General features: G+C 33.3%; 1 protein-coding gene across 50 annotated transcripts in view; it reads left to right on the top strand.

Moving 5' to 3' along the window:
- The first annotated feature begins 4,221 nt into the window (after positions 1 to 4,221).
- Dscam1 (Down syndrome cell adhesion molecule 1) overlaps positions 4,222 to 23,590 on the top strand; it is a 135,025-nt gene continuing 115,656 nt past the window's right edge. For all 50 annotated transcript variants that reach the window (XR_010556911.1, XM_065349828.1, XM_065349839.1 and 47 more), the window contains exons 1-2: positions 4,222 to 4,455; positions 4,961 to 5,104. Coding sequence is in view for 49 of the 50 variants with exons in the window: in XM_065349828.1 (XP_065205900.1) it covers positions 5,053 to 5,104 (52 nt within the window). In the remaining variant the exon portion in view is untranslated. The remainder of the gene's footprint in view (positions 4,456 to 4,960; positions 5,105 to 23,590) is intronic.

Here is a 23,590-nt window from a genome sequence, read left to right as displayed (position 1 = left end):
GGCACCGGATCATGTTATAACAGAACAAAATTTAAGTGAAAGTAGGCCTATTATTTTTTTTTTAAATTTAAGTATGCATGAATTTAACATTTTTTACTTGAATTTACAAGTAAATAATGCAATTAATAATGATGAAAATGGGATTATGAAAACAATCATTGAAAATACGAATGTTATGATCCGCTAGGTTTTTGAAATAGATAACTAGGCAATTAAAAACTGGATACTTTACTATGAGAAATTTTGTTGAGTTTTTCACTTCAAATTGGCAAAAAAAAAAAGTATTGTAGTGAACCAGCTGGAAATCAAAATTGATATTCATTAGCCTATATCTCCTGCTGAAAACTCAGTGGAAGTAGGTTATGAATAAAAATACTTGTTAAAATGTTGCATTAAAAAAAAAGAACGTAGGGTACAACATTATTTTATTTAGAATTTTTATAAATTATTTCAATAATCATCACCAACTTCACTTTTCACTTTACTTTCTAGTTCTATGTACTTATTTCCCGAACAATGCAAATCGATGGGAAATTATGAACCCTAACCCATTTATAATTTCGTAATTCAGTCAATTAATAATTCATTTGTATCAATAAACGTTTCAGGTACCGAGTACAAAACACGCAATTGAATCCAAAATTTTCCAAAGTAGGTAAACTATCACGAAGGATTTAAATTTGTGAAAAAGTTTCTGCGATGCTTGGAAATGAATTCATGTCCCGCATGTCTATAAAATTGCATAGAGACTACTAAATTACACAAGTGTGTTATGTATCAATTCAAAGTAAACATAGGTAAGTAAAATGTAGGTGATGTGTTAGTGTTTGATTTCATTCCGTAGAGATTTTTTGTGCATAAAAATTTACAAACGTGAGTTAGGAACAGCTCATATCATTTTAATTATTTTTTGAATGATTCTAAAAATAAGCAATTACGTGTGCATTAGATCATCAATGAGTATGCGAGATGAATGAAGAGCCAAAGACATCGTTTTACGTGGTTAATATTTAATAAGATGACCAAAGCACGTTTGTTGATGTATTGGTTGCCAGATCATTTTATTTGAAGGAGCTTAATCTTTGAAGGATGATGATGATTGATGAATTATTGTTATATTCGCAGGTACGTTACGTTTTGTGCGATGAGCTACAATATTGCTTTTTTTTTTCTTTCTTGCAGTACCAAAAAAAAATTTAAGTTAAAAAAATGGATTGTTTATTCGAAGACAGAAACTAACGTGAAAGTGTTCCTAAAAAATTAGGAGGAAAAGTTGAAAATCGACTAAGGATTCTTAAAATGATACCGTTTATTATCCATTAATTTATCCATTAATTATATTAACAATGAAAAATATTTTTCTCAACTATCATAATAATAAAAAATAAATACAAATTAATAATCAATTTGCATACTTATTGCAAAAATTGATATTCAAAAAATGTTTTCTTTTCCAAATCATATTTCAAAGGAAAATTGAAAGATGACTCTTTTATTAATAATTTTGAAAGTTGACAGTAAAATGGATTTCAAACTGAAGAAGAAGTTATTTAAAAATAAATGTGATGAAGTATTGTAGGTACTTGCACATTATGAAAATAAGACATGGAAAAACAGACTTGTTATGAATTGTAAGTAGATGAAATGAAATCAAAGTAGGAATCAAATCAAAACCTCAATTTTCTTGTATGTACATATAATAACAATAATGAATGCACGTTTGTTGAGATATTGGTTGCCTAATCGTTTCATTTTAAGGAGCTCAATTTTTATGACTGATGCTTATGAATTGTTATTGCACATTTTTTTGATTTTAAAGGCCTAGCCTAAAAAAAACCTCTTGAGGTGTCCGCCTCCACAGGATCACAATTTTTGGAAAGATCATGATCTATAAGTCTCATTAACCAAAATATCAAGTGTCTTGATTTCTCGATTACTGGCAAGTTTTCAAAAAATCCAAATTATTATTTTTTCAGAGATTTGTGCTTTCAACAAAAAAAAAAAAAATGAAAAAATAAAAAATTGAAAAGACCTGCCTACATTATTTTATTTAGTAAAAATGATTGAATATAGTTCTAAAACTGATATTAAGTTCCTAACCAGCAAGATTTTCTATTTTCCCAAATTTCTGCAGAAGGATGGAAATTATTTTAGGCATCTAGTTGTGGCTGCCTAAATTAAATTTCACGCCTTCTGGAGAAATTTTAAAATGCTGAGGAAGTCGGAAATGGATCTAGATCCGCTAGAGGTTCCAGAATGACTCGAAATCGTGAAATTCGGATTTTGGAATTTAAATTTAAAACAAGAGCAAATTTCCAAAATTTCTCTACTTTTTGAGTTTTTCCCCTTAGAGGTACCTAACCTACTTACTTGATTACTTGTAGGTAATTAATATTTTGGTCAAAAATTGTACTCGAGGTGGCCTCCTGGAAATCCAACCAAATGAGAATAAACTCGATAAATAGGTCGACTACGACTCGATATTTAGCTAGGTACCCGAAATTTATTTTCACACTCTGTGGAGAAATTTCAAAATCTGCAGAACACGAAATTCGCGTTGGAAGTTCCAGAATGACTTGAAATCGTGAAATTTGGATTTTGGGGGTTGGTTACAGACAAGAAAATCCCATCCTACAAATTTCAAAAATTTTCCTTCAAACTTCATAATTATTTTGAATTTTTTTTCTTCGTAAGTATAGGTAATATTCAGGTCAAAAAACGCACTTAAGTGTCCACCTGGAAATCAGACCACATAATCAACTCGTTATTTTTAGAAACCCAAATTAATTTTCACGCTTTTGAGGGGAATTTTTAAATTCCGGAGGAGTCACTTGATTTTTTTCAAAAAAGCATAAATCACTGAAAATGTCAAATTTTGAATTTTCAAAAATTTTCGTGGGCTGCTGAAATTCGCGGTTTCGTTCAAATCGAAGGTGGACTCTTCGAGAAGTTTCCTGCCTATAGATTCTGAGGATAAAATATCGTAAATTGATAAGAATGATTGAAAAAAATGGACAATAATTATGATGAAAAAAAAAACAATTTTATGGCAAAAAAATAATCTTCTGAATTTCAGTTCTGGGCCAAAGTTGTTACACTCATTTTTTTTCACTTTTTGACGCAGGTAAGTAGAAGTACTCTCCATTTTCTGGATTGCATATTTTTCAAATTATGATTTTTTTTATCGAAATCGATATGTGTATAGGTATTGTAATCCTTTCATTTTTGTGGAATATGATCTCACAAATTTCTTAAAAATTCTTCTCACTGCATTTTGAAATTATTATAAGAGAAAATGAGCAATTATTCTTCCACTGCTTTCTAAAAAAAGTCATCTTCCAACATTTGAATTTATTTCTAAGACAAAGTTTATTTTTATCATTGTGTACGTGGCCTTTTTTTTCCTCACCTCCTACCAATCGCTACATGGTAAAACTAGATGCCTAATATTTTTTCTCAGGATGAAAAATTTCGCAATTTACTGCTTCTTTTGAGACCTAAAGGACATGGACATCTTTCAAAGGCATAATTTTTTTTTGAGCCAACTTTATTAAAAAGGTAAGTTGAAATGTGATTATTACTATAAGAGAGGAAAAGCACGAATCAAGTACTCGTAGGTGGTTACTGATCACTACAAATGGATCTTTTTCTGACGAATAGGTACCTACCTATGTTGGTAACTATTTCCTCATTGGATTTCTAAATCCTGAATTCAAGTCCAGAAAAACACAGCGGAGCTCCATCACCTTCATTTCCTTACAATAGAGGAGAAGCCAATGCCTTGCACATTGCTTCCCTATAAAAATGCACCCCTTCTCGACAAACAATATAATTTTATAGCTCATCCGAACCGTCCAAAAATGCAACAGCAACACTTGCACTTTCTTAATCTACAGCTTTCAACTTTAACATCACATCAGCACGAAAAAATCTCCCTTTAAAACGACGATCCAGGGAAATTTATTCGGCTCAAAATTCGCTATTTATAAACCACACACACTTGCAGTTGCAAATTGCAATTTGACCGGCTGATTACATTATCATTGCACATTGCGACGACCAATCGCTGCTGAAAATTTACACAACGTGCTCGCCTACAGTGTACCCTATTCTCAAGAATCGCGTTACTTTTAGTATTCAGCCGGTATGGCAATCCTGTTTTTGTACAGCGTTTCCGCACCAGTGTAGGTCGGCTACTGCGTGCGTTCTGGATGCGAGAGAGTAAAGTAAAGTTAGTACACCTCGGTGTTTTGCGTGTATATTTGGTGTGTGGTGTCGCGTTTAATTTATTTATTAATTTAGACGTTGTGTTAAAGGTTTTTTTTTTCATAATTAATCTCGTATTGTGATTTGTGGGAGTGCTAGTGTCCATCGGAATTAATATTTTCGCGGTGTGCACCGAGTGCAATCCGGAGTGAAGCCTTTACCGGCATTTTATGGTGTTTGTTTACAAAAGTGAGTGCTGTGAGAGTAAAATCATCCTAGTTGCAAGCATTTTCCACTCGATTTCAGTGATATCGATCGATTGATCAGTATTCGCGTTAATTAGCATCATTTCGATCAATCCTTTCAGTGAATACGTTCAGTGTTCGCGAAGTATCCTTCGTACGATGAAACTAATTCACACTGGTTCGCGACTGGTGCAAAAGTATCAATTTAATCTGCCATGTTTACATTTCGCCAGCTCCAAATTGGGCTCAAAAATCACATTTACGAGCATTCCATAATGTTTTATAAATAAATGGCGAAATTATGCGTTATTCGAGACCGTAATTTCTCCATTATTTTCATCTCTTTGGTGCCAATTTTGTCTCGTATACGTTCGAACAAATCTCTAAAATTATACCCGTGTGAATTGGTTTCGTTACCGCAGGATACTTTTGTCGTTGCAGTTATTATTGTTGTTGTTTCTGGTGTTATGTGTGATAATTATTACAAGTGTTTTGTTATTGTTTCACAGGTGAAATCCGCGAGTGTTGCGATCAAATGCGAGTTGTGATCGAATCTGAGTAATTTCGCGTGTGTATCTGTGCGCGTTTTACCGAACGCAAGATGCGTTTAAAAAGTGCCATTTTATCAGCTCTGCTCTTCGTTTTATCTTCGGGTTAGTATTTTTGAAACATTACTTTACATCCCTAGTTGTTAGGGGTATTGTTTACACTCTAGTAATCGTCTTTAGAAACGTTATCAAAGTATCCACGCACCCCTTTGTGGAACACACTCTGGAACCCCCTAAAATGACGTCATTGATCTCTTGCATCCGATTGGATGATGAGTTTTGATGCCAATGACTCCAGTAATTGACTGAAATGTGATTGGTTGTAGAATCAATTCATTCGTATCGTCTCCTTTTGAATATCTGATCTGATTTTGTCATTCACAAAGCAAACTACAAGCTGCAACTTTCATTACTTCTCAATTCACCTGGCTCGTTTATCATTCATTAATAAAACATCATCCTCGCACTTTTACGAATGAAATCCTCATAAACACAGTCGCGTGTATCTCGTGTTTGAGATGAAAAATCTCATGTTTTTGTTTTCGCTTTTGCGTTTATTATTCTCGCATCGCGAGACCAAGTTTGCGAGCTCGAACAGCTGAAAATTTCCCCAAACTCGCGCATGTCTTTTGATAAATTAGGTGAAGATGCTGATACGGTTTTGTGTTCTTTGGCGGTGGACCTCGTATCGTGAAATATTTCCATAAATGTCGATATTTTCGCATTGTTTGGGTGTGGCACGGATTTTTTACCCAAATTTTGTACATTTTTGGGGGTAATTAATCCCATACGTAAGATAGACCAAGCTGCAGGATTTTTAGATTCGATGATGAAAGTTTTTAGGGCGATTCGTTGGTGCTGAGTATTAATCTTCTCAGAATCCTACCTCCCAAAACATATGTTTACTTTATAGAATGACGAACCGGTTTAATCCTCGTATGATTTATTACACGAGGATACTTTGTCCACCTCCATTATTTCGAGATTAATTTCGTTTTTGAATGATACCCTGGTATTAATAATAACATATAGGTGATACCTTTATAAATACTCGTGGTAATTAATCTACTGCTGGAGAAAAATCTACGCGCGAGTAAACGTACCTAATAGTTGAAATTAATTAGAGGATTAATTTTGATATTTTTGTTTTGATAAATTTGGCAACGTCGCGGTCCGGCCATTGCTTGTTAAGTACCGCCAGTCATCCCTTTGCGTTTAAATCGATCATAGGGTTCTCTTTATATTCTGTTTCCTTATCCCTTATAACATGTATTTTATATATATGCGAGTTGTTTCACGTTTGCTCGTGCCAAACATAACACTCACACTCAGCATGCTTCGAAAAATATTCCACCTCTGGGTAGACTTTGAGTTCGTTTCACCATCGCCGCCGTGAGCTCAGCCTTTTACCTTCCTTCATAATTCGACGATTGTGGTAAAAGGGTCTTCTGTGCGTTTGCTACCGTGTACATAATGTGGTGTAGGTAAATTGACGAGTATCGGAAATAATACCACCGAAAAAAAGCACGTGTCTGTCGGTTTCATTTCAATTCGTGTGCTGCTCTAATATACCTACCTAAACTACCTATATGCGTATAATTTCATTTATCAACGTTCTTCGCGAGAAGTTTTCTTTTCTAGCAGCCTAACGATGTAATGAATGTGATGTGTGAGAATAACTGATATTAGGTAATATATTTTCACACAAAGGTTCGTTTACACGAATGTGAAGTGAATCGATGAAGTATTAGCAATTTTTCCCCATTGTAGTTTTATATTTTGGTACCTACCTGAGAGTATAAGTATATATTTCTAACTTGAATATAAAAGTACTAAGTGTAAGGAAAATAGCCATTTAAACACGTACCTAATGTGATTATAACTATTATAAGCTTTATTAGTCTTATCAGTGTTGATTTTAAATTGGCCGACTAGAGCGAAAATTACGATAAAATGTTAACTGACGTGTGAGATTAGCTTATGCTTTTAATGGACGCTTGTTGTGTCTTTTACTGATAGTGTGGCAATTTGTACTTGGTTCTTAAAGGCTATAAGAGTATTGTGCTTACTTGAAACTGGAGAGTCGTGTACTTGAATTACATAAGTATTTGGTTGTAGAAGGATTTTTTTCTTGTGGAATTAATTGGAAAAGGTGGAAAGAAATTGTTCAGTGAATCAGATGATTTATAATGTGTATACTTTTAAACAGCGTAGCCAAACTTGTCATTTGAACAAAATTTGAAAAGAGTAAACAAAAAATCACTAAACATCAAATAATTCTTGACAAGTGATTCCTGTCTGATATTTCATACCATTTTGATCGAATTGAATGATTTTTGAGGTTGAAAGAGTGGTATATAAAAATACCAAATTTTAGTTTTCTACTCAATTTTTAGAATTTTGTAGGAATTGTGTTTTTCAAAAAACAAGTTTAGAAGCTCCAAAATTGTTCAAAATGATTAAAAGCAGGAAAAAGAGTGGATAAAAAAGACGTATTCCAAATTTTAGCTTTCTGGTTTAATTTTTAAAAATTTCAACTTTTTGACATCTTTAGTCCCATATTCGACTTTTGAAAATTCTTTAAAATTCGGAAAAATAAATTTTACAGGGTATCTGGCAAGTTGCTAAAGCAATGAAAAAGTCGCAATATTTACCAGAAATTGTTAAAAGTCGTGTTTTTATGTTGTATATTTAACGGTAACACTATTATTGAAATATGTACTTTCTATATTATCTAAAGTGGGTATAGGTACATGTACTTCAATTAATTTATACATTTTTTTCGTATCAGATGAGAACTATTAGAAATTGGCTATTTTGAAATTCCCTCGAAGAAAAATATGATAAAGTGTAAACTTCGTCGGAAAGCCTCGAACTTTTCATTGAAATTGTGATGAGGGGGGGGGGGGGGGGTGAAAAAAGTCGCGAGAAAAGAATCGCTTTATTTGAATATCAAATTTTGGTAGACTCGATTCTTCGTTTAAGCATCTGAAATTTAGGTTGTTGAGTATTTTGATGGTCCAATCAATATATAAACTATATCCAAAATGCTCCAAAAATTGCGTTAATTGCTAAAAAGTCGAATATTCGGTTACACTCATGTTTAGCGATGCCACATTTTGACATGATTGAGGAAAATACTACGTATTTTTGGGAGCTCAAATGTTTCAAAAAATGTTGTGAAATCTTGAAGTCGAAAAATTCCCTTTTTCGGTTCGATGTTGAAAAAGGTTTTCAAAACACGATGGAAATAAAAATGTGGCCTGAATGAAGATTTCCATAGTTTTATTCCTGCTCGATTATGTATATTTCAAAATTTTAGAAATTTTTTTGTAAACGTTTGGACCCAAAAATACATTTTTCGCACTCATGTTTAAAATTGTGCTCAAAACGCGTTTCCAGTTGGAATGTTATCTAAAAGAATATTTTCCTAAATTGTAGCTGCCGAATCGAACGATCCAAAATTTTGGGAATATTTTTTTGGAAAAAACTTTTGCTCCAAAAAATATGCTTTTTCACACATTAATCAAAGGTGGCCCTCAAAATGCATTGATCCTTGGAGTAAGTATAACGCATAAAAAATATCGCCAGTTTTCATTCACAGAATTCGAGGTTCTATATCACCATACTTTACCTAGCTTATTTGTTTCGAAAAAAATTAGCCATAAAAAAATGCAATTTTTCGTCTTCGAAAACGTGTTGATCATTGAAATATTATTTTGCAGCTGCTCAATTGGGAAAATTTGAGCACAAAAATACTCATCCTTGTCAAAACTAGCCCTCAAAACGCGTTATTAGTTGGAATATGACTAAGAAGAGAGATTCCCACAGTTTTGGCTGTCTAATCACACGCACATTTCTACATTTTAGGGTATCTTTCTTCCAAAATTTGGGCCTTCATTCTCATTAATGATCTTCTGAATTTGTCTGAATGTAATCGTAATTCAAGTATGTATGGCCAAAAATGTACTTTTTCAGAATGATAACTGATCATTCAATTTTTTATTTCAATTTAAGTATTCTATTTTGAGATTGTTTTGGAAAATTCAAAATCTCGGTGGAAATATATTTTTAAAATCAAATCTGTCTAGAAAAAAAAAATAATCGACTCCCCATTGGTACCTAGGTCGGAAATTTCACAGTCATTTTCCCAACTTTGAGATCATGTTAGTATCTTTGTAAAGCATCTTTCAAAAAAATTATTAGGGCAAAAATCGTGGGTTAAAAAAATTTAATGATAAGTTTCTCATCAACTTAAACTGAGTTCTCTCCAATGGTCGAGTCAAGTCAAACGATTTCACTTCTATCTTGACTATACACAGAATTGAAGGGGGTGGGAAAGCACTGAAATTTTCATGTTTTTTCAATAGAACCTTTACAGGCTAGAAAATGGAACATAAGAGCCGTCAATTCTGTTCAGAATTTTAAAAACTGCAAACGATCATTACTAATTTGAAGGAGCTATGTTTGAATATCGACCTATTTTTTTAGATCCGACCTTTCTGAACCGTTTATTGAGCTCTTAAACAAGGACAATAAGATATCAAAAACAATAAAGCAAAAGACATATAAGGCCATAAGGACATGTAATTTGTCAGGTTTTTGAAAATTTGGATTTAGAAAATATACTGATTTTTCGGATAAGACTCTTCTTGATTGGTCCACCGCCCCCCCCCCCATTTAGAAAAACCGTATAAAAAATTACAAAAATATGATGTGCGATATCCATTTTCTCAATTTGAGGGTGTGGAGTTCGAAAAGGCTACTTAATTCTTTTCAAGATTCGAGTCCACAATAATGTCTCCAGCTATCCATCATTTTCGAATTTTTGGCTGAAAATTGATTTTTTTTTAAATGCTTAAAAAGACATTTTTTCAACCAAAAAAAGAAAAAAATTAATAGGGGATAAACAACTCGAAATTCGAAAAAAAATTAAACTTGAACCATTCTATGTATTAAATGGCTGACAATGAATATTGTAAGTATTCAAACGAAACTTCTGAAAAAAGCATTCGCAGGAAAAAATTAATAAACATCCATTTACCTCGCGAAATCGTACCATAAAATGAAATTGAAATGAAAAGACCCACACTCGAAATGAAATAGTATAACTCTCTTCTCGTCCCAGAAAACTCTCAAAAATATTCTCATTTCAATACAAACGTATCTAAAAAAAAAAAATCGATAAAAATTTAAAAACTCGTTCGAATCAAGAATAAGTAAGAGAAAACTCACGTCTCCATTCCGCTCACCTTTTTCAGAGCTCTAGTCTTTAAAACAAAATTGAAAATGAACGTGACTGAATTTCTCACCCCAATTTAAAAACAATTTCCAAGTTCAAATTCACCCTTATAACATTCTACACATGGTCTCTAGGAGTTACATTTGCCTGCAGTTGTTGTTCGATTGTGGTGGAATCGTCATCACAGACATGACCTGATTTTTTTCAAGTCTTATTACCACCCTTTAGCAGTCGCACATGGTAAACTGAAGCATTGTTTTTAAGCCTGGCGCATTAACAGTTTCACATTCGAGTTGAGCACACTTGAAAGTATGAAAACGACCTTATACCGGATAACGTGCTCGAGAATGGTGGGAAAAAAACGCACATTTTAGCGGCACTGTTCGCGAAACACGAGTACCTATACTAGTACTTTGTCGTTCGCCACAAAACAGTGAAATTTTGGTCGAAAATTATGCGAAGAAAAAACGAGTTTCCTGCGCGATCGTTGTTTTCAATTTTTTTCAATATTTCATTAATTAAAACAAGTTGATGTATAGGTAGATAAATACATTGTTTCAAAGTGAAATATAGCTCCCGTCTAGTCAAAATTAAATGCGGTGGCGTCGAAGCATTCATATATAGCCAAGGTTATCGTGTACATACAATTATTTTTTTTCATTTTTTAAATACACTTGCATTTGTATGTACAAGGTGTGTAGACGAATCAATAGTCGACAGAAATTTAAGCTATCTTAAAATGCTATTGTCAACGAGGTTATCTCACTCGAAAACGTTTAAATGAAATTATTTCGTGTAGAGTTACTACGTTTGTAATGTAATTTTTATCATTTTTAACCGACTGTGTCCCTATTTCATTCAATAAAACGTAACATTAATGTTGATTAAGGATGGCTCGTGTTTAATTTGACTTCCTGAATTTGCTAGCTATACACTCGTACGAATTATTTGTATTTTTCACTACATAGTACGTAGTGTCCTGCTGTATACCTAACTTTAACACATTTACCATTCGTACATGTTTGCTAAATGTAAATGTTTGCTGACGCCAAGTCATACGAGTTTGATGATTTTTTTTTCTCGTACTTTCGCATTTTATTGAGTAGGACGAAAAAATTTGTCATAAGTGGGTATTCAAGTTTTCATCAAGTGAAATATCTTGAATATTTCATAGACTTTTTAAAAATGAAATTGAATGATCTACACTCACGCAACGATCATTTTTTGATGGATATACGACAATACGACATACGACATACGTACTACGTAGGTTGCATTTTTAGTTCTATATATGTATAGAGATTGAAGAACTGAAATTTCTAGCATCGATGGAGGATTGTTGCAAAAGAGTCATATTATTCTTCGTCATCATCAAGTTAAGTATTTCATTTTTTTTTTGTACCTAGAGGTAAGGTACCTAACTTAGCCACTTTAAAATATGGATAGCTGAAGATATTATTGAGGACTCGAATCTAAAAAATAATTAGGTAGTCTTTTCGAACTTGGCACCCTCAAATTGAAAAATCGTCATGCCACATCATATTTTTGTAATTTTTTAGATTATTTTTCTAAATTGGGGGGGGGGCGGTGGACCAATCAAGAAGAGTATTATCCGAAAAATCAGTATAATTTTCTAAATCCAAATTTTCAAAAACCTGACAAATGTTCCATTTTCTAGCCTGTAAAAGTTCTATTGAAAAAACATGAGAATTTCAGTGCTTCCCACCCCCTTCAACTCTGTGTGTAGTCAAGATAAAAGTGAAATTGTCCCTGATAAAATACAAACTATGCCCGGTGAGAAATAATTGAATGTATTTATTGTCGGATAAGATGGTGAAGAGCAATATCGAGTTTACATTACAGAGAAACGTGATGTTGTTATATTGAAAAATGTCGCGTTCAACGAGAAACTTTGAGATTGCAACCAATGAGTTACTTTACTGATCAATTGAGATTTGTTAGATCCAGTTGACACCAAAACCGATGCCGAAATCAGTGATGCAAAGGAAACTAGAATCACTACATCAACACCAAAGAAAAGTGCACCTTCTATATCGAAGTTATCACCTGTTTCACTAAAATTGACACCGAAAAGTTCGTCAAAATCATCAAATAGTACCTTGCTCTAGAATGACAAGTTCGATGACGCTAACGATAATTCCAATGATGATAGTCAAGATGATTCTGTGTGCGATACAGACTTGACTAAATGGTGATTATTACGCAGCCAAAATTGAATGAAATCTCTGATTCCCAACAATCTCACTAATTGTGTTGAGATTGAGATTTACTTGGCTGAATTAGAAGCTTCACCAAAGTCATACACGGAAGCTGTTAGAAGCCAAGACTGTTCCAAATCAAAAGATACAATGGATATCTCGTCGAAATCCACAGCCACCAACACGTCACACCAAATTTAGGTTTTACGTTTGGATAAAATACCATTAACCAGCTTGCTGGTTAAAAAAAATTTCAAGATTCTGTGAGTTTTCTACTCCTTAATTCAAATAATTTGTATCCTGAAAATTTCCCATCCTACGTTTGAATTATCACAAATGTCTGGAGTGACCGATTAATTAGGTTAGTGGATATTCACTCAAACACCAGATACTTTTGTATTTATGACTAAATTTTTTCTAATAGTTGTTAACCCAGGATGGAGTATTCAAGCTGATAGAAAAATGCAATAGTGCTTCTAAAATGTACTCATTTGTTTTGACTCATGTGAAAATATCACATATCCAAGAAATAAATCAGCAACATGGAACACTCTTTACCAGAACTGGCACTCAACCAAGTCTGCTAAGTTAGATAAAAACCAAGAAATTGGATTGCCTTGGAAATGCATCGCGTTGAGAGAAATATAAAAGAAGAATATGAAAATTCTATATCTACGGTCGAGGACAAAATGAAGATCAGTTCATCAAACAAGCGAAAAGTTGTGATTAAAATATTTGGTTCCTCAATTTTTTAAACCAGAAACTGATTTACTTGATCAGTTGGAAAATATTTTATCAAAGAGAGAATTATACTGAAACAAAATATTTACCTACATTTTGGGACATATTCAGAATTTAGAACAAAAGACTCAATCCTCGAAAGGATTAAGATTCTTCCTTGGTCCAAACGTAGATTATCAACTTTTAATTTTTACTGAGATTGTCTTTGAAGAGCCTTTGAAAAAAACAATGGTTGGATACAAACATGCATTTTACGAGTATGGTTGGGGAATATTTGATCAAAGAGAAGCGAATTGGACTGAAACAAACCCCACATTTTGAAACACATTCAGAATTCAGAACAAGAGACTCAATTCTGGGAAGGATTTAGATCATTGCAAGCTTTAAAATCTGACTGCAATACTGTGTCTGAAAAACTTCCGAAAAAAGCAATGGTTGGATACAAACGTGCATTTTATAATTGACGAAGAATCCATAATCAGTTTCAGATGGTTTAAAAGTGCTCACTATGGTACAATTAAAACCCTTATTATCTTCGTCAAAGGCCCATAACAAGATATCCGTATTCTCCAAATTTATATTCTCGAAATCGTCACGTGAGCTTTTACCGGACGAAAAATCCGTCTAAGAGTGGTGATTATTTCATCGAAGCGAATCGTGCATTTACAAAAGGATTCCCAGCTATATGTCATCATACCCGACGTCTCATTCTTTTCGCTCCACCGAGCAAACAAAAAAACCGCGCTCTCGAACCACCTGTGTTCATTCTGACCAAAAATTATACATACACGAAGGTGTGTCCAAAAAGAGAAAAAAAATACTCGTGTACAATATTGGTCATTACTTCGTAAAATCTTAAGCATGTTAATAACTAGGTACTCGTTGATGTTTGAAAAAAAGAAAAAAAAGACGAGGGTTATCTTTTCTTAATAATCACTCTACGATGAGTGTAGTGTACGCATAATATTATACCATTGGGCTGACTGAGTGACTGTATGTATGCAGGTACCGAGATTATCGTACTTTTGTGTAAGCCTTCATTAGTAAAATTTACTGCGGATGCGTCATGCGATGGATTTACTACAAACGACCAATGGTAAACAAACGACCAGTTGACATTCCTTTTCTAAAAAGAAATCCAAATAATAGAAAATTATTCATCGGGGCTTTGCCTTCCGAGTATAGCCGAATGTCCAAAGATAGCAATTACTAGGCGCCAGTCAATAATGTAGGATTAATGTTATGTAATTAATCTGGCCAGATGAGGGCTTCGTTTACTTATCCAGGGGATTTAGTCGCGATGCGATGTTCTAAATTCACGTATTTATTATTCGTACGAGTATATATGTACCAGCCTCGTGTCTCCAAGTCCGCATTTATACGTATGTTGTTGTGGTGTCGGGGTCATTGAAGAATCCCATGTCCAGTGGCCCATTTTACCAGACCGAATTAACGGTAATTTCTGGTTATTAATAAATGGTAATTAAACGTATGTAATAGTTTCACGCCGTCGAGTATACATACGTATATGTTCAACGTATGTAGCCTATATCATTGTGTAAATACTTACTCGTACATTAGGTCTAGACGCCTTCAGAGTCAGTACATTCGAAAAATATACCCTCATTTTACCAGTATATCAGCTATTCTTCGTATACGTAGATAGATAGGTGAAGTATACCAACCATAGATACTACCTACCTATATGTAATCATACGAATAAACGCGGATAAAGCGTTTAATGGAAAGTATGTTTAGCAGCCGATGCACGTGTGTTGGCTTCGGTTTAAAAAGATGTTGAAATTAGAGGATATGATTTATGAGACGCGTATCTCGTATGTTTTACATCGCTATCGCGCCCGTGAGCTTCTGGATAAACGAGATAGGTAAACTGAGATGTTCCAGTTTTGAATCGGATTCGTATTTCAATGTCATATCCTTTTTCAAAAGATTAGAAACTCAATAGATCGAATTAAAGAGAACTTGTAATGAAATGTCGTCATCTGAAAGTTTTAAAAATTTATTTCCCTAAATTTTTTAGGACTATAACGACGAAATTGAAATGAAACGAGGTAAAATGTCGTAGGTGGTTTCAAATTTGAACATTTTAGAATTTTAATTTTTACGATTTTACAAGAGTTACCTACGTAAAATTACAAATGATTTTTTTTTTGGGGGGGAGGGTTAGTTAGTAGATTATTACACCCTTCGTGAAGAGGTTTATGCAGAGTTTGTTTGTTACCATCAAAATCAAAGACCACTTTTAGAGTTCTACGAAGTGGATGAAAATTTGTAGATCTCTTATTTTTGAGTAAATTCGTGTTCCTGCTCTAAAAATATTTTCTTCTCAAAATGAAGATCTGCTCTCAATTTAGTTAGAGATGTGCACTTTTCAGAAAAGTAATTTTAGTGAAATGAAAAGTAAAAAGTTCATTGAAAAGTGTGAAAAGTAAATTGTGTGAGTCTCATTTTAAAGCTCTCTGTAAAAGCTTCAAATTGATGTATTTTTTGCCTAATATCTAAAACACACAAAAAAACAAAATCATATTTTTTCACCTACTTGATCGAAAAGTGGTAGTTTTGAGCCTTTCTAGAGCCTCTAACATTTTTGAGTTTTTCTTTTTTTTTGGGGGGGGGGGGTGTTTTTCTGTTTTGAAAAAAATATTGTAAAATATATCAAAATGCAATTCAGCGCCCATATACTATGGGTGCTTAATTGCGAAGGTGGAGGAGTGGTGAGAGTGAAACTTGATGTTTGACTTCATCAATGAGGTAAGTGTTCTCTGATGGGTAAATTGATTGGTCACTCACTTTTTTTTTAGTGAAAACTGAAAAGTGAAATGAAATGTAGGAACTTTTCTTTTCAACTTCTCATTGTAAGAAAAGTACTTTTCACTTTTCAGACTGCACATTTCTAAATTTAGTCAATTTTTTAAAAAAATGTTTGCTACATGTTATCATTTTTATTAATAATGTAGAAAATCACAACATCAATATTCAATAAATTATAAATATGTACTTAATAATTAACAGAAAAAAATGTGAATTATGGAAGACTAAAAAATTATGTGCATTACACATTTTTGTGGATTATTAGAATTTATTTTTTGATTTTAAAAATTTAGCAGGTTCTGGCACTCAAAGGGCATGACATCGTCTTTTTTCACCTTTAATTTCCGAAATGAAATTTTCACAAATTTTCAAGATCTTGCATTTTTGCTTTTTTCTTGAGAGTTGTTTTTCAAAAAAATGGTGAAATAGCATACCTACTGTCTTTTGGGCCATAGAATTTTTCTATTGAAAGTACTAAAAAATTGAGGGAAAAGAAATGAAAAAAATTTCATTATAAATCTTCAAAAACTTATCCTTTTGGGGAATTTCTCAACTTTCAAAAGGATGAATGATCACTCAAATTCAATTGTTTTTTCAAGTATCACAGTTTGTCTTTTCACGCTATAAATTTTTGAAACGAGGACAGTGTACAAATTTTGGTGCACCCAGTTTTCAAATTTTTACGGGGTCGTCCAAAGTACAGTTGAATTTTCTATTTTTTGCTGAATTTATTTTAAAAGCAAAGTTTCCCAAGAAAAAACTGATTGTATTCTACTGATTAGCAATTTTATGCTCTGCAATTTGATTTATCTTCATTTTTTTGTGAATTCTCAATTTTCAATTTTAAAATACGATTTTCTGTAATGACAAATTTGAAATCCTGTGACAATTTTTCTGTTACCTGAAAAAATATCATTCATAAAAATACTATAAAGGAGGGAGCAAATTTCTGGCACTTCAGATGCACAATCTCTTTACTTCACTTTTATAGACCGATTCAATCAAGATGAATTTAACTCTTCTCCATAAGAAATTGATTTTCAAAATTCGTATTTGATATCTTCCTTAAATCTTACGTTAGTCATGAAACTCACTTGAAATGACGTTGGTGAATTTTCAAAACTTGAAGTCACATGAGGTTACTTTGCCGAAAACTCAAATTTCTTGTGAATATTGCTACTTTAACCACCTATGAAAGAGAAAAATTTCTAGTATTAAAGAGTGAATTGATTAAGAAATACGAATTCTTGATTTTTAAATTGTCAATTTGTGCATTAAATGTATTTCCCATCAATTTTGAGATTATGTTCTGATTTTGAAAGGATGGATGATACAATTTTGAAAAATTTTAATCACAATTCAGAAAAATTTTCGACTTATACTTTTTATAAAGAGTTTGCGATTTCAGTTGGATTTTTTATGAACTTTTGAACAAAGGGGTGTAAGGTTATTTTGATTTTTTAAGAATTCCCTTTCAATTTTTTGAAGATTTTTTTTCTGAGAGTTTGTATTATGTGAGATTATTTTTAGATGGATTTCTGAACAATTTTGCTTGAAATTTTGATACATTTTCTGATTTGGGGGGGGGGGGGGGGGTGGAAGTGAAGGATTTTAGATAGACTTTTGCATGCTGTTTGGAGATTTTTTCAATTTTGAAGGGATTTTCTCAATATTTTGGAATTATTTTTTGAGCACCTTCAGTTCTTTTTAATGAACAGTCAATCAACGTAATTTTCAAGTTTTGGTTTTGTTTTTCTCGATTGCTTTCACCAATCTGTGAAATATTGCGAAAACTTCCTAAATCACCCTGCTTGTACCGCAAATCAAAGGAATTCGCAGCGATTAAATACATATACAAACGGAAATACCATCGAAATTCAGAAAAACAAACCGACGTTTCATTCACAACACTCATAGAATTATCACGTTATTAACGCTGTTTCATGTACCTATACGCGTATAAAGATAACCTTTGACTTCTTTAAACGTTTTATTTTTCCATATCTCGAAATAGATCATCTCTGTACTGCTGACTGCTGCTAATCTACGATTGCTTCTAATTACGTAAATTCGAACACAGGTAAAAAAAAAGCATGAGTCTGTACGTTGTACGACACACGTGTTACCTGGTTTGGGTTGCTTTCTCGTCAGCACACCTTCATCCCTTCAAGATGTTTAACCAAAATCAACCATGTGATAAACTGAGATTATTGAACGCAAGGACGTATACGAGAACCTTAGGTTAGACCCAAGGAGAACAGCTGGAACATTGAATAAGATAACAGAGCCAGGTGCTAGATAGATACAGAGTAGGTGCCTGTTGTGACGGTGGCGGCGGGCAGGTGTGTATTTATAATGGCGCATATTTGTACATACGGCCATCTAGTCCACCCGAATGTAGAAAAAAATCTCTCGAAAACTGGTCTCCACGTAATAGCTACCAACGCGATGTCTATTTTAGACAAAAAAAAAGTACTCTCGTAAAAATCTTATGTGTATTTATTTCAATCCAACGCCACCGCCGCGAAACACATAGTTAGATAGGTCATCATCATCATCTGCAGCGTACTTTATACGTATCGAGATTCGAGAACCTACATCAATATACACTTAGCTGCGATATACACATACGAAGTACGAGTAAATCTAATTTTAGAATATTATATCCTTCCAGCAGAATATAGCCACACGAGGTTTCATCTCCACTATATACGTAGTACTGCATTTATTACTTATTCTCAAATATATGTACGTGCAACAAAATTGTTTATTTTGTAAACGCGTAAGTAATATTATTTTCTTACGTGGTATTTACTATTTTACTACACATACCTACCTACCTACCTACCTACCTTTAAGTACGTATTTCGTGTATAAATCATAATGCGGCATTCCTTGAAGAAATGCGCGCGATACTCGTAGTTCTACGAAGCATAGTGAACCGTTAAACCCGATAAAAATTACCATTCGTGTTTGGCAAAATGTCAATTTATTAAGATGCGATTTTTATGAGAATATTATGACCGATAGTATACATTTCTTATCGATACACCGTGTCCAATATTCTTAAGATGACCGTACAACGTGTAGTGATATTTTGGACACGTTAATGTTAGGTGGGTACGTATTGAATATTCATTTCGTCCAATAAAATTTCAAATGAATAAGGCATATTTTTAACTGCCTAAATCATAATCTCACAAGAGAGGTATTTCAATTGGCAGAAACATTTTTGAACCACACAACGCTAAATCGAATGAGCTTACAAAAATACTTCGCCGATTGTTCAATTTTTGGCAATTTTTTAAAAATTACTTAATCAAATTTGGTAAATAAAAAGCAAAAAATTCAAAAATCTACCAAATCAACCGAGAGAACAGAAATTTTGTTGAGTCCATTGGGATTGGTTTCAAGCCGTTTTGGAACCCGTAGCCATATTTTGAAGATCCCAGATTGTCAAAAAGTGCCACAAAAACTGTCTAAATCAACTTGAGCACGTGTTAACGCGTGTGGTGATTGTTTGTGATCCACATCTTGACCGATTACACACCATTTTGCCAAAAAAGTTCCTCTTTAAGTTCCAAAAAGTTGCTGGAGGCTCCAAAACGACCTGAACCTACTTTCAATCGACTCACAATATTGAAATCAGGGGTATGAAATAAATTTTAGATTTTCAACTCTATTGGATGAAATTTTGTGGAAATTTCAAAATTCAAAAATCTTCTGGAAGTTCTAGAACTACTAAAAACGATTCCAAACCATTTCCAATCGATTTGAGGAATCAAAAATAAGGTACACACCAAATTTGAGCTTCTAGGTCAATTTGTTTTTTAAAAAATGTTCACATTTTTGGCTCTTTAATTTTCAAAAATTCACCAAAAATCTAAAAATGCTTTTTAGTCGGGTCATTCCACGTCAATTGTACCAAGAAGTGGTAGGTGGGTTCGGCGATTTCTTTGAAATTTTTCCTGTGGAAAGACCTTCCGAAGGGATGACCCATGGCGCAAATCGCAGCCCTCTAGCCCATTTTTAACGGCAGCCAAGGGGTGTCAAAGTTTTCAGTGAACCTAAAATATCATCCATTTCAGCAGTGGATTACTCGATAACCGTGATACCTACCAAAATGAAACTTTTAGAAGTTTTGAAAGGCTTTTTGATGATATCATAAAAATCAGTGTTTTCACTTTTTTTCGTACAAAAAATTAGCTGAAAAAGTTTCAAAACGTAGTTTTTGTATTGTTCCGACTCTCAAAAATTCTGAAAAAAATATATTATTGGACAACTGTTCATGTTGAACAACATATTAAAAAATTGGGATTGGTAACTTGTTGCAAAGTCAATTTTAAAAAAATTTAAAATTTGCGAAAAAATGCGGTTTTTTGACTTAAAACATGAAAAAAAGTTTTGATTGGTAAGGTTGACCCATTTGACCCCTATTTTTACGTATCTGTTGAAAAAGTTGAAAACCCCCTTTCACTCAATAAAATGAACTCATCACAAAAAAATCAAAATTCGAAAAAATTCAATTTTCAATCCCAAACATTAAAAAAAGTTTCAATTTATTCAGTTGTCTTATTTTGACCTCTTTCTGGCGTATTTCATGAAAAAGTTGATAAAAATCACACTCACAGCAAAAAAATAAAAATTTGTTTATTTTTTGAATTTTTTCGAATTTTGATTTTTTTGTGATGAGTTTATTTCACCATGTGAAGGGGGTTTTTCAACTTTTTCAAGGGATACGTGAAACGAAGGGTCAAATGGGTCAACTTTGCCAATCAAAAGTTTTTTCATGTTTTAAATCAAAAAATCGCATTTTTTTGCAAACTTAAAATTTTTTTAAATCGACTTTGCGACAAGTTACCATCCCAATTTTTTAATATGTTGTTCATCATGAACAGTTGTCCGTAATATATTTTTTTCCGAATTTTTGAGAGTCGGAACGATATGAAAACTACGTTTTAAAACTTTTTCAGCTAATTTTTTGTACGAAAAAAAGTGGCAACTCTGATTTTTATAATATCACCAAAAAGCCTTTCAAAACCTCTAACTATGGGAAAAAGTTCCATTTTGGTAGGTATTGCGGTTATCGAGTAATCCACTGCTGAAATGGATGATATTTTAGGTTCACTGAAAACTTTGACACCCCTTGGCTGCCGTTAAGAATGTGCTAGAGGGCTGCGATTTGCGCCATGGGTCATCCCTTCGGAAGGTCTTTCCACAAGAAAAATTTTAAAAAAATCGCCGAACCCACCTACCACTTCTTGGTCCAATTGACGTGGAATGGCCCGTCCCTAAAATTTGGACTGGTGATGAATTTTTGCGTGTTCTTTTGGTTTAGTTATGTCTCGTTTAATAATTTTTCTGATGGTTGGGATACTTCTCCTGGTTAGACAAAAATCCACAAAAAAATAGCTCAAAGCTCAAATATGATACGACGAAGTTCTTTGTAACATTGAAGGAAAATTACAATCTTAAGAATTCTTCAAAATGGTATGTACTTGGATTTCTTTTTCAAAAATTAATGGGCTGCATTTTACCCATAAAAAATTACTCGCACGTGCACTGCGGTCATCTGCCCCCCCCCCCGGTCACAAAAAAATGAATAATTCTCAGCACATTTATCGCAGAGATTCATTTCGTTTTACACGTGATTTCGAAATCATTTAGCATACTCGTATATTTTAGTCTCCCATTCATTAAAAACTTTTCTGCGTTATTTGAAGTGAAAAAAAAAATTGTGGAGACGAAATCCAGTCGAAAACGTTTTGTTGCGTGTGCCAAAATACGATTAACATTGGCGAATTATTATTTTTTTCCACTGACGCGTAAACGTGTATGGAATTCATAGAACGTATGTACGTACATATAGTGTACTAGAATGTATAGTTAGAGTTACGTATATGGATTGTCTAGTCTGGCAAATGTAAATTCTCAATTGTAATTACCAGATTGATATTTATTACCGTTTATTCGCCAATTTTGGCGGAATTTTTTCGTTGCCTGACGACAGCTTGACCAGTCCTATAGTGTCACAAAGGAATACGTGATGAGAGTTATTAAGCTCTCTGTAGCGTGTAATAAGTATATACTCTCTGGTAATTTTTAATAACAGGATGTTATGTACATAGAGTGATGTGTGATGTGTGTAGAGTAGAGACTTAAAGAAAATTTATTTTAACGAGTTTGATGGCTCGCTCGTCTCCGTTTATGACTATAGTTCATAAATGAGTATTGTGTATAGATTTGAAATTATTATCGCGTGTACGATTGTGAATCTGGTAAGATGCACTAGCGTGCTGCCGAGTGCAGGGCGGGCGGGCGCACTCCCGCACTGACTACCGGTATAAGCGCAGTAAACACTTGATTAGGCCAATTGTCGCGGAGACTGGAGAAGTGGGGACCAGCTGAAACATCTGCTCGTGGCGAAGGCGAAAGCCTGTGTGTTTTTGTTGAGGTTGAATGTTGAATATGAATTGTTGATTTACTGGGTACCGGTACAGCAGCAATGTAAGGGAGAGAAGAGAGTGAGGCGATTGAATAAATGAAAGACCGAAAGGGGGTGATTAAGATCGATATTTTTTTGTTCTTTTTGGTGCCTGCGGTGCTTTGATATATTGTTTTGGTTCAGCTGCGAGATGCGGGATGTTGGGAAGGTTTTATTGTGTGTAGGTATAAAATAGGTAAAGGTATGTGATTTGGATCGAATTGGAATTTTTCAAGAAAACATGACTGTAGTTCTTTCTGGAAACGGTTTAAAATGAAGTTGTCCCAAAAATGTTTTGTAAATTTTTTTACTCGCAAAATCGTCCTTCTCAGCTCCTTTACGACATGAATGGAAATAGGTACTATTTTTTAGAGGATCAAATTAAATTTTCTGAAAAAAATTTCCACCCTTGCAGCACATTCCTTTTTTCTGCTATAAATTATTTTCGAAGAAGAATATCGCATTAAAAAAAATAAATTTGTCGAAAAAGTGTGACAAAAATGTTGTTTGATGTCCTGAACCGAACCGAAATTTTTTCAAACATTTTCAACTAACTTTTAAAGAATCGATTTGCATTCTTTTTAGAACAAATATGTTTAAGAAGTTTGGCGACAGTTTCACTGAAAACGCTCTAAAGAGGTTCAAAAATTTGAAAATCAAAAAATTGAAATGGCGAAGGTAATTCTCAACACCTTCCTTCCTCTCTCTCTCCCTCTCACCAAAAAATCCTCCCCATTTCCCGAAAAATTTTCTCTAGAGTTATTATATTGACGTTAAAATCATTGAAATTCGTCATGAAAATTGATTTTTAAAATGACAAAATTGAACAAAATTTTGAGAAAATTACTTGAACAATTTTTTTTAAATTTTTGTTCAATTTTACCAAAATTTTGTTATTTTTTTGAAATTTTCAGTGTAATTAATTATTTGGTGATTTTACAGTTTTTTCTCATACTGTAAGCAGTGTTCCCAATCTCAGGGAATAATCCCTGAATTGAGGGATTTTTCAACACTTTGGACAATCCAGGGATTTCTTGTCAGGGATTTCATGATTTTTGGGATTTTTGAGCATT

This window comes from Planococcus citri, chromosome 2, assembly GCF_950023065.1.
Source record: "Planococcus citri chromosome 2, ihPlaCitr1.1, whole genome shotgun sequence".
NCBI lineage: Eukaryota > Metazoa > Arthropoda > Insecta > Hemiptera > Pseudococcidae > Planococcus > Planococcus citri.
The sequence above is the reverse complement of the archived record's forward strand: the minus strand, read 5'-3'. Positions and strand labels throughout refer to the sequence as shown.